This window comes from Notolepis coatsorum (genome assembly GCF_963971535.1).
Source record: "Notolepis coatsorum genome assembly, chromosome: 10".
NCBI classification, from domain to species: domain Eukaryota; kingdom Metazoa; phylum Chordata; class Actinopteri; order Aulopiformes; family Paralepididae; genus Notolepis; species Notolepis coatsorum.
Window position 1 is genome coordinate 26,802,596 of NC_140174.1, and position 12,271 is coordinate 26,814,866.

General features: G+C 41.0%; 1 protein-coding gene across 1 annotated transcript; it reads left to right on the forward strand.

Moving 5' to 3' along the window:
* Positions 1-6,422: 6,422 nt before the first annotated feature.
* LOC311236220 (ferritin, middle subunit) lies at positions 6,423-10,556 on the forward strand. Its single transcript, XM_084323868.1, has 5 exons — positions 6,423-6,553; positions 7,601-7,704; positions 7,899-8,045; positions 9,027-9,152; positions 9,953-10,556. Exons 2-5 carry the CDS (start codon positions 7,603-7,605, stop codon positions 10,100-10,102), a joined length of 525 nt encoding a protein of 174 aa, XP_084179994.1. The 5' UTR covers positions 6,423-6,553; positions 7,601-7,602; the 3' UTR covers positions 10,103-10,556.
* Positions 10,557-12,271: the final 1,715 nt, after the last annotated feature.

The window sequence follows — 12,271 nt, forward strand, 5'->3', positions numbered from 1 at the left end:
AAAGTATTCTGTACTTCTGTATGACAACTATTAAAGAACTTGAACTTGAAGTTGGGTTTGGGCGTTCCCAGATAAAGAGGGTGACCGATTTTGGCCTACGTTCCGTTACACATCAAATCAAAAAACCAAAAGGCACAGGAGGCGACACAGACCCAGGACTAACAAATTGCTTTTGTAACATACTGTATGTCTCTAGCATGTTACATTAATACACAATTTGAGCTTCAAATGGTTACTATGTCTAATATCAAAATCTTGTAATATAGAATTTATTTATGTATTTGATTAGAAATGAATCAATAGTTGTTTTGTTATTTTCATATTTCTATGCTGTTATTTTATATTAAATACTAGGCTACACATTATCCATGCCATGGTAAATAATTTACCCTTAGCTGCCAGAGTAGTACCCTTCCTGCCAGTAGCGGCTGCTGGATGCTTCGCCACTAGGGGCGCTATACCAAACATTTTGCAAACATGTACAAGGCACGCATTGGCGAATATTATCACCATTGCATTGCCATCGATCAATATATGATCACAGTCAGTCAAATGCAACCACGTTTCCAATAGCCCAACACAAACACGCACAGCTCTCTCTCTCTCTCTCTCTCGCTCTCTCTCGCTCTCTCTCTCTCTCTCTCCCTCTCTCTCCCTCTCTCTCTCTCTCCCTCTCTCTCTCAGATCGATTCAATAAGAAGCATGTATATATTGTCATTTTAAACAAGTTACCATTCATTGTCTGAGTGGTTATGCTCTACCCGCGGAGAGAGAGAGAGAGAGAGAGAGAGAGAGAGAGAGAGAGAGAGAGAGAGAGAGAGAGAGAGAGAGAGAGAAAAAGATCGCGACTCACCAGCTTGTTGTTGTTAAATTGACAGCAGAGCAGGCAGCAGGGCTTGATAAAGTATAATCCACTCCATGGCATTGTCCATTGTGCATGTCCCTCCAACTCACTTTGTTTAATTGAAACGTGGTGGGCTTGATAAAGTGTATAATCCGCTGTTGATGATGTATATCCAGAACACTGTCCACCAGACTGCATCCGCCATATAGCTTGTTAGCTGTTAGCACCACAACAAGACAGTTTGTCCATTTCCGCATCGAACAGACTGCAAACTACCTGGCGTTCTATCGCCATGCTCTAAGACAAACTCTAACCTTAACCAACTTTGAAAGAGTGCCTAAGCTTAACCGTCGAAAGAACTTGCAGTCACGCTCTAAATAGCTGCATCTCAGTCACAACAACACAACTCTCTCCCGAATAAGCTAGAAGTAGAATTGGAACATAGAAAGTGGATTCGGCCAATCAAAGATCGTCTCCGCGAAATGCTGCTACGGAAAAAAAAACTGCCGTCGGCCAATCAGAGAGAGCGTCTCCGCGAAATGCGGCTACAGAAATTCTTGACGCTGCTGCCTAGACCGCTTCAAATCGCGCCCGGATTCCAACATAATAGTCATATTTCAACGCACAACGCGTTACGCACTGATTGGCTGCGACGGATACAGCGATCGAACAGTGACGCGCACTCAGAGCGCTATCGCGTCTAGCCCGGGCCGAGAAATACAAAAAAATAAAAGAAAAGTGAGTCACTTCCTGTTCAGGAAAACTAGTATTTTTTATTTTATATAGTAACGTTATATTGTGCATTGGAAACACAAACATACTTAAAATGAGTAAATATTATTCATTTTAAACATGTTTATATTATTTATAGGGCTATAAAACTAAAAACTAAAAAATTATTTTTCTTGTTCTCTCATATAACCAGGGCAGGGCCTGAGGGGGTGCGGCCGCCACTGCTTCCTGCTGACTGTTACAATCACAGCCAGGGCCTCCCTCTCACCTACTACTTCCACACCCTTATATGGGCATCTTCCTGTCGCAGTTTCCACATGCTGTCAGCTAAGTCCTATCTGCACACCTGAGACTCATCAGGTCATCACCGGCGCTGATATGAGCCCTGCGGTTCCTGCCACTCACCGTCCGAGTGTTGCTATACCTACCTAGGTACGAGGACGTAACCTACCTTGCTTCTCTGTCTGTTTCCCTGCCTTGCTCTAATCTCTGTCTCCCTGTGCCCAGGACCAGCTGCCGCCGGCCTACACTGTCTCACGAGACACCACCCGCCTGAACGCTCCTACGGAACACGAGGAGTGCTCCTGCTCGCACCTTTGTACATTCCTGTATTCACTGTAACCTGTCTGCATGGTACCTATCGGATTAAACAAACCTAAACCGCTCCATTCTCCTCTCCCTGTGTTCTGCTTTTGGGCTCAGTTAAACGCTACCCTAACACTGACTTGTTGTGCAGAACTTGTAAGTCGCTTTGGATAAAAGCGTCAGCTAAATTACAAAATTGTTTGATTGATTGATTGAACATTTTATTAACAGATTGCAGAATGGGTACAATACAGTACGGCTCAATACACACAATTGTTAACACATTAACTGCCACGGAGTTTGATCAGCTTATACCATTCTCTGCCAGCACTGTAAGTCTATGGAGATGTTCACCTTCTTTGCAGGGCTATAACTTTTTAAATTGTATTGCTAAATTGACATTACTATGGCCCAGTCAACATCGATTATCTATCGTTCAGGATGTAGGAACGTTTAACTTTTTCATTCACACATTCATACGAAAATACCGTCTAGAGTATAAATATGTTTTTATCGTTTTCTGCAGTAATTCCTAGAATGTGAGATATAGGCATAAATGCATATATAGATTATCAAATGCCGTTTGGTTCCGATCCACGCTATATTAAAAATGTCAACTGTACATGATCCTAAACGTTATGACTGATCATGCGCGGGTGAACGCGAGGGGGGGGGGGGGGGTCGTTTATAATTCCGTGATCGTCGTTAAATGCTTCATGTAGTATGGGTGATATATAGATCAGAGTAGTTTGTATGGATAATAATAAACACTCACGCTGAAAGTCACGGCAGCCTCCTATTACCGTTGGGCGATGACACTGGAGCAAAAAGATCCCAGTTATTTGATGGGGATCGAGACGATCCATTTCCGGTTTGTATAATAATAATAACAGCCCAAATCATGTCGATTATTGAGTTATGGCAGCGATCGCTACACATGGACGTGTGTCTTGAGTCCCGCAACGATAAGCGAGTGGCCAGACGTGTTTAGGAGACGCACCGATATCCAACCGGCATTTCCGGTTTGGCAACTCGCCGATCATCCACCAGGTGGCAGTATTGAAGCGTTGCAGAGTTATGGCGAGTCCCAAAGCATCAGACCTGCCTCCGTGAGGGAAATATGAATACCATGGCGAAAATATGAAATATGATCAAAATAACGTTGTACGCCGTGATCTGGCAGAATTAGCATGAACTTGAAACCCGTTGTATGACGTTTTTGGCGCAGGAAGTGTTAAGGGGATCAGGGTTCCCCATTTTCAATTAATCATAATGAATTCAATATCAATATCAATTGATTGATTGATTGATTGATTGAATGAAAATTTTATTAACAGATTGCAGAATGGGTACAATACAGTACAGCTCAATAAAGACAATTGTTAAGGGGATGCAGACCAGAGAAAGACCTTCGTCTTGTTTACATCAGGGTCCCCCATTTTCAATTCATCATAACATATATGACATACACGACATACAGATAGACAGTACTGTTACATCTAGACATTTATGACATACCAGATCTACAAATATACAGTACTGTTTATGAGTACAAAAAGAGTCTAAAAAGAGAGTATATACATTTGAGGGGGAAGAAACTGTACATTGGAGGAGGTTGGGTAGGGGGGGGGTTGGTTAGGTGTGGTGGGGGTGGGTTGGGTAGGGTAGGCGGGGTGGGGGGGGGAACTGTACATTGGAGGGGGTTGGGTTTGGACATTTACAGGGGCCAGTTTCGAATTGCAGTCTCCCGTAGGTGCTCTTTGAGTGGTTTTGAAGGTGGGTAGTGATTCACATTCCTTTAGAGCTGTGGGTAGGGCGTTCCACATTGAATCTGGGTTTAACATGATTTGTGGCGCTCCCTCTGGTGTTGTGGTCGTGGTATTCACTGACCTTTGGGAAGTATTTTGACATGTACATGGGTACCTTAGTGGTGTAGTGTATCTTGTAGACCAGGCCCATTGCAAGTTGCTGTACTCTGTCATCTACTAAGCCATCCTAGGTTGTCAAAGTGGGCAGGGGTGAGGTGGGTTCTAGGAGTAAGGTCAAGCAGTAGACTGACCAGTTTGTTTTGTGATGTTTGTAATCTTGTTTTTAGCGCCTTTGAGGTGCTTTGGTACCATGAGGCGCACGCATAGTCGTACTGTAGTACCCTTGAATGAGTGCTCCTGCCAGAGTCTTCAGGGTATTCTTGTTTACCAGAGAGGAGATCCGGTACAAGAATCTAGTTCGTTGGTTGACTTTTTTTTATTACATTGGATGCCATTTTGTCACAGGAAAGATTTGCCTCTAGGATGAAACCCAGGTATGTAATTTCATCTTTCCTTGTGACAATATTGTCACCCACTGTAACTGAGAAGCCGTCGGTCTTGCTGAGTTTGTTATTTGATCCGAAGAGAATGGACTCTGTTTTACCCATGTGTAATGATAGTTTGTTATCAGCGAGCCAGGTGCAGATTCTGCCGAGTTCCAAGCTGAGGGTTTTTTCAACCTGTAACTTGTTCTTGTCAGAGACCAGCAGGGCTGAGTCGTCCGCGAACAGGAACAAGTTGCAGTCACAAGCTGACGACATGCCATTTGCATAAATTAGGAACAGTAACGGTCCTAGTATGCTTCCTTGTGGAACACCACAGCTCACTGGGAGGGGGGGGGGGATAGAGTACCGTTTACCTCCACCATCTGTTCTCTCCCCTCCAGGTAGGATTGCATCCAGCTCACTGATAGACTATCAAAACCAATTGCTTTTAGCTTGTCAATCACAATTGACAGTGTCGAAGGCCTTTTGTAAGTCCAGCATGACCATGCCGCAGTATTTTCCCACGTCCACCTCTTGTTTGATGTGGTCGTTCAAATAGAGAAGGCATGTGTCAGTGGAGTGGGATGTTCTGAAGCCAGATTGGAATTCGTAGATTAGATTTTTTTTCCACAAGGTACTTTTTTTTTTTTAAACCACCACCATACCTCTGAACTGCTCTCACCAATGACCATCATACCTCTAAACTGCTCTCACAAACCACCACCATACTCCGAGTCTCACAAACCACCACCATACCTCTGAACTAGGGATGCTCGATATTGGCTTTTTTACCGATACCGATATACCGATATTTTCCAACTTTTCATTTCCGATATAAAGGTTAAATAAATAAATATATATATTTTTTTAAACCAATACAGATAATTTCCGATATCACATTTTAATGCCAATAGCGGCCGATAATATCGGACATCCCTAGTCTGAACTGCTCTCACCAACCACCACCATACCTCTGGACTGCATCACCTCCTGTGGGCGGCCCTACCTCAACAGAAAAGGAACAGGGTCTCCCAGTCAATCACAAGGCAGCACCAATTAAAGCGATAACAGCATGCTGGCTTGCAGAGTCAGACCAGCACAATTGGTGACTCCTGTTACACTCTCGCCCACTAAATGGAAACGTGTCCACACATTTTAAAACACTCAAAACACTGTTTGTTAAGAATGATTTGATTCACTGAAGACCCCTTGATTTGTTTTTCTCACCCTATATGGTTGAACATGAACATTGTATAATCACCATCAATTGTGTTTCTGGGTTGTGGCCTACAATTTACGCCTAAGTGACCATGTTCTATGAATCTATTCTAATGCACCATTACTCTTAATCTTGAAGAAGGCCTGAGGGCCAAGATGTCATCTAATTAAAGAGAAAGGCATATGGAGTTGGAGTGTGCCACACCTGTTTAGCTTTTTCCTGTTATCAGTACCTCAATAATCATTAGTGCGTGTCACTATTCCATTATAGTTTTGCTATACCATTGAGCCATTAGGCAAACACTTGTTAACAAAGTGCAATACCAAGGGGGCTCTTTTGCCCATAAGTCGTTGTTTTTAAAGATTAATCTTGTTTGCGTTTATCGCTTTTTACTACTGGGCAGTCCAGTAGAAAGAGAGAGAGGAGGAACGGGAGACAGAGTGGGGGAAGACATTCGGCAAATAACGACGGGTCCGGGAATCAAACCCGGGTCGGCCGTGCTGCGACTCAGCGCGTTGTGTGGTTCGCCACTGGGGCGCCCCAGAAGTCATTGTTTGATGGCATTACAGATTCTACCTTTAAAATTATGAAAAATATATGAATATCTAAGCAAAGATGTTCTGATCTTTGGTCAAATTAAATATATGCGTTCCCGGGGCAAGAGGTGGCGCTATATCTCCATAATGGTATGGCCAAAGAGGGTCTGCCCCTTTTAAAGGGGCGTTCTGAATTACGTGATTTCGACGTCAAAACTAGTGTCAACCGTGACAACACAGCAAGCTAACGTGGTAATCTCGCTCGCGTATCACCCAAACTGTGGAGCGAGCAGGACTGTAACTAGTACAAACAAAGACCGTCTCGCGTCGAGGCACAACCAGAGGTAAGTGTCTAGCCAGCTGCATTATTATTATTATTATTTTAACTACTGTTTTCTCAGGTGGGTTGAGTCTGAGAGCCAAACATGATTGATTACTGAGCCATAGCTAACCATTCGCTGTTTACATACAATGTAATTTTAATGCACTTGACCGTCAGGTTCAAATACAAAATAAAAGTCTGAAGTTGTAGACTTGTAGCATAGATTCATAAAATACTAATTCTTCACCATCCTAGTAAATACAGACAATATAGGTTCGGTTACTTACATGAAATGGGTATGGGAATTGAAGCACACCGATACAAGAAAATACTAGGCTAATAATAATAGACTACACAGCATACAATTAAAACAGTCTGGCGCAGTACGGTGGTACAGTTGTTAGCACTGCGTGTATCACAGCAAGAAGGTCCTTCATTTGAATTATGTGTGGAGTTTTGCCATATCTCCCCATGCTTGCGTTGGTGTCCTAGTCCTACAGCACCACCACAGAAGACACGCACGCTACAGTAGGTATGCCCTTGACCAAAGGTACTGGCATTAGAATTGGTCCCAGTTCAGAGCGCTGTGACTGCCCACTGCTATAGGATGGGTCAAATGCTGAGGAATAATTCTCACACGGGCATTAATAAAGTATAAATACCCAAATATATATATATACTATACAGTATCAGCTGTATCACAAACTAAACATTAACAATTGTGTGTATTGTACCCATTCTGCAATCTGTTAGTGTTCATTCATTCATGCTAAAGGACTGCAAAATGACTTTCAGAGGAACCTCAACCATGGTTGGTTTGAACATAAACATTCAGTGTGAGTTGTTCTGACCAACAGTGGCAAACTATTCCGCTCAGGCTCCCCTTTCCCTGCTAGACTTGCATACCTAGCACTAGCAGGGTATATGTAACATACTGCACAAATATTAGTTACTTATACTAGCTCTTGTATAGAAGCTCTGTGGTTGATTGGCAACAGTGTATTCCTATATTTACTCCGTTTTTCTTTTGCCAGTGTTTGTTGTGCTAACCTAACCTACTTTGTCTCAGAGATGCAGTCCAATGTGAAACAGAACCTCCATGCAGAGAGCGAGGACGACATCAACAAGCTGGTCAATGTGAAACTGACGGCATCCTACACCTACCTCGCCCTGGTAAGACCTCAACAACCTTACTTGAAATGGCAGAAAATAGTCCAGAGGTCCAGGAATGTTTTCATAAATTCTACAACATTCTAACATTACTATAATAATAATATGGTCTCACTGCAGTATAGTAGATTTACTGTATTTTTTTTTGTCCCTTGCTTTCTAAAAAGTCTGTCCATTTCCCCCACCTTGTCTTCTAGGGGATGTATTTTGACAGAGATGACATTGCATTGCCAAGCTTCTCCAGTTTTTTCCTGGAGCGTTCCGTGAAGGAGAGGGAGCAGGCGGAGAAGCTTCTGGACTATCAGAACATGAGAGGGGGTCAGGTGCTGCTCCAGACCATTGCTGTGAGTCCACAAAGTCTTCTCTACTTCCTACTGTTTCTTTGCAGAATTTGCCTTTGTTTCCACATGAACTTTTGGTCTGACTGGTCGAGGATCAGTGCTTGTCCCCTTTTGATGTCTAAAATCATTTCACTCCCTCTGCATGTCATTTGGTCTTCACTTAATCAATTTGTATTTATTGTTTTCTGAATCTCTTCCCATTTATACACAAACTAAATTGTAACAAATGTAAGATCTTAAAATAAAATAACCGTAACTTAAAATAATATTATTTGAATTGTTTGTTTGAGTCATTATCTTGAATATAACGCAACATGCTATGTGTTTTTAAAACCGACTTATGGCATAATTGGCATTCCATGAAATAAAGAGCTTTGGTGCTGCTGTCCCTGCTGTACGTCTAAAATCATTTCATTCCCTCTGCATGTCATTTGGTCTTCACTAGGGGTGTAATGATTCAATCTTGTGATTCAGATTATCCAGAACAAGATTGGATGTATTCCAAAAAAAAACATACATTTTGACCGCAGTTCAGTTCATTTTGATACTATAAATTATTGCTTTAAAATTACTGCACTGACGCTTCTAAACATTTCATTGGTGTCAGTTAAATGTTCCATAGCGTCTAGTTGACAGAAATACAAAAGAATAATAATTTAATTCAGTAGCACTAAGATTGTAAAACAAATTAATGTAAACAACAAACTTAATGTAAATCGTCTTTTTTTGGATGAAAATGAACACACCAATTAATCAATAAAATAATTGTTGGATGAATCTGTGACTACTCTTCAGTTGGCAAAAAAAATCGTACAAAGTTATTTGTTCACACTGTTAAATTAAGCATGAAAATAAATGCAAATTTTTACTGATTCACTTCGATTTTCATATCGACGAGTCACAGTGCAGCATTCATTTAATTTGCACCTCTAGTCATCGCCCGTCCATCTCTAGTTCCTGATCTACTTTCACCTTCTATTCTAGAAACCGAGTAGAGAGGAGTGGAGGGGCGGCCTGGATGCAATGTCCTTCTCCCTGGATTATCAGAAGTCCCTCAACGCATCGGTCCTTGAGGTGCACCGTAGAGCGGAGTCTAACGTAGATCCCCATGTAAGTATGAGATCACATTATATCTGGTTGTGCATTGTGGAGGAATCCCTTTTGGTTGCCCCAAACAATAGCTTAGTTCACACCTAAAGTGAGAGGCAAAGGGCTACGGCCCCCTCTTCCTCAGTGTCTCCTAGCTGGCCATGATGAGGGCACTCCTCTTAGCCAAAGCTCATTTAACCTACATGTACTTTGTACTATTTGTTTTTATTATTAAAACTATATTGATCAGAAGATCCGTCTACGATATAATTGAGTTCGGATCCACCACAGCATATTCACTTATATTTCACTATGAATATGAAATATCACCGCATGGACAAAACGCATAGTGTCGTCACGTGAGAGGGGAGTAAACGGCACTTGTTCTCAATGAAAACAGCAAGACCTCTTGAATATTTTTATCAAACTATTTAAAAATGATCACCAAAATTATTTATAAAAAAAAATTCAGTTGGGATTTGATTTGACCAAACAGCTGTTGAAATAACTGAGTGAAATTGTTTTTTATTTTGACTAGCTATCCCTCTCACAAGACGTTCTGTTTGCAATGGAATATAGGATGTTGGGGCCACTGTGTGGTTAATATAACAACTCCTGAGCTGAACCCTGATAGTGAGCATCTGGACACTAGTTACATATTAACACATCCAATGTTTCTGAGTTCAGACTATATAGTAGACTAGATAACAGTTGAAAAGATATGATGGATCAGTTTATTCATATAGCCTTTGTTCCTGTGATGTATAGCGGGGTCAACCGTGTACCGTTTTTACATAATCTCCCTCTTACCTCCACATTAGCTGTGCGACTTCCTCGACCGGCACTTTGTGATCGACAGCTACGACGCCATGAAGAAACTGGGCGACTACGTGGGCAGCCTGGGCCGCCTCACCTCCACCGAAACCCCCGGTGGCATGGGAGAGTACCTGTTTGACAAACACACTCTGTAACACTCGCAGCCATAGAATGAGACTGGTTCCATTTTTAAGAGCTGGAGTTTTCTACAGGGCATCACCCCTTCCCCCAAATATACTTGTGTTTTCCTCTGTTACAATGACCTCAGTAGACCTCTTTATACACACCTCCCAGTACACTATGCACAGTACATCAGTAGAGCCATGAAAAGCTATATAGTGGCAAATACCTCAACATTTCCTGTTAGCAACTATGAACAGTAATGACCTCACAACTCCGGTGCTAAATACCTCTTTTTAAACTGGTCAAGCATTCCAGCTGTATAAGCTCCATTATGCATTCAAACATGCTTTCAAATCGCTGTCATTATTTCGGACATGAGTCTCAACTCTTACCATTTTGGGTCAACTGTTTTGAAGAATTTCATGTTTTGAAATTGATGTGAGGGATATATTTCAAATTGATTAAATAAAAGATGACTATATTGGATGTTTTTGTATTGAGAAACCCTCAGTCCTTTCTTATTCTGCTACAACTGAAATGTCTTTGCTCAGACAGAGGCCGTCATCTCAACAGTCATGCGGTTTTTACGAGCACACACCCTGTGCAGTTTCTATAATCATGCGCGCACAGATGAATGCCATATAGATAACGTTGGGACTTTATGACTAGAATGTGCTTAGTCATTGTTGGGTCAGGTGGGAGGCTTAATGTTTAACACAAAATAACAGCCTTAAATGTTGCTTTAGTGGTATTCAAAAAGTGCACCGTCAATGCCGTTAGCAGTAAATTACAGGTTATGTGATGAAGCAAGGTTCAGTGGTGCACTCGTATCAACAATGTGCATCACAAACAGACCTGTTTTTGTTTTGCTCAATTTGTATTTATTGTTTACTGAATCTCTTCCCATTTATACACAAACTAAATTGTAACAAATGTAAGATCTTAAAATAAAATAACCGTAACTTAAAATAATATTATTTGAATTGTTTGTTTGAGTCATTATCTTGAATATAACGCAACATGCTATGTGTTTTTAAAACCGACTTATGGCATAATTGGCATTCCATGAAATAAAGAGCTTTGGTGCTGCTGTCCCTGCTGTACGTCTTTCATAATAAATATCATATTTATGGGATCCAAGGCATCTGTGTTCATACATTCAGGTGGACCAGGTAAACGTATAGTAACCCTACCAAGCTTACTATTCCATATTGCATACAATGGGGGAAATAAGTATTGAACACATCAACATTTTGTTCAGTAAATGTATTTCCAATGAGCGTATTCAAGCGAAATTTGCACCAGACGTTTGTATTAACTCAAGAAATCTAAACATTAAAGTCTGTAAATAAAGTTATGTGGAATGAAACCGGAAAAAATTATTGGACACACTAAGAAAAAGCAGTACACCACAGCAAGGAACTAGCTGAAAACCAAAACTAATGAGGCAACTCTACCTCCTATCTGTGCTAATAATGTCAACTGGGTTAGAATATATTGATGGGCTATAAAATGTTTTTTTTGTTACCAAGGTGCATTCATTCAATCTTTATTTATACTCGATAATACACTGAGTAATTAAACTCATTTACAGTGCCGTCGAGATGTTACATACACAAGTGTCACAGTGTGTTCATAAATATAAAGACATCAGACAATCAGAATAATTGAGAGCACATTTTAAAATACATTAAAAAAAAATAATAAAACATCTTTTAAAAAGAATAAAATAGCTCAAAATTAAAACAGGTAATAATTTAAAAACAATTACATATTGTGGTGACCTGATTGGTCATTAAGGTTCTAAACCGACCCATAGACACTAGAGTGTCTAGTTTCAGTGTTTCCTGCAGGGTATTCCATGATGTAGGGGCAAAAAAGCCAAAAGCAGATCTACCAAGTTCAGTACAAACTCTAGGCACTCTAAGTGTAAGCCAAAAACTGGATCGTGTACGACAGGGTCCAGTGGTCCATTCCAATAAAGAACTAATATAATTTGGACAATCTCTAATTATGGTTTTATAGATAAAAAGATTGCAATGCAACTTACGTCTCTCTGCCAGAGAGGCCCACCCGACCTTATTATATAGGATACAATGGTGAGTACCATAACTATCACCGGTGATAAATCTAATGGCTGAATGATAAACAGAGTCTAAGGGCTTAAGAGTGGAAGCCGCTGCATGTCTATAAATCACATC

Excerpts from the sequence above, each read along its gene's own strand:
- LOC311236220 (XM_084323868.1), top strand. The coding sequence starts at position 7,603 with ATGCAGTCCAATGTGAAACAGAACCTCCATGCAGAGAGCGAGGACGAC. Across the intron at positions 8,046-9,026 it reads TGCTGCTCCAGACCATTGCT|AAACCGAGTAGAGAGGAGTG; the intron begins GTGAGTCCACAA and ends CTTCTATTCTAG. Across the intron at positions 9,153-9,952 it reads AGTCTAACGTAGATCCCCAT|CTGTGCGACTTCCTCGACCG; the intron begins GTAAGTATGAGA and ends CCTCCACATTAG.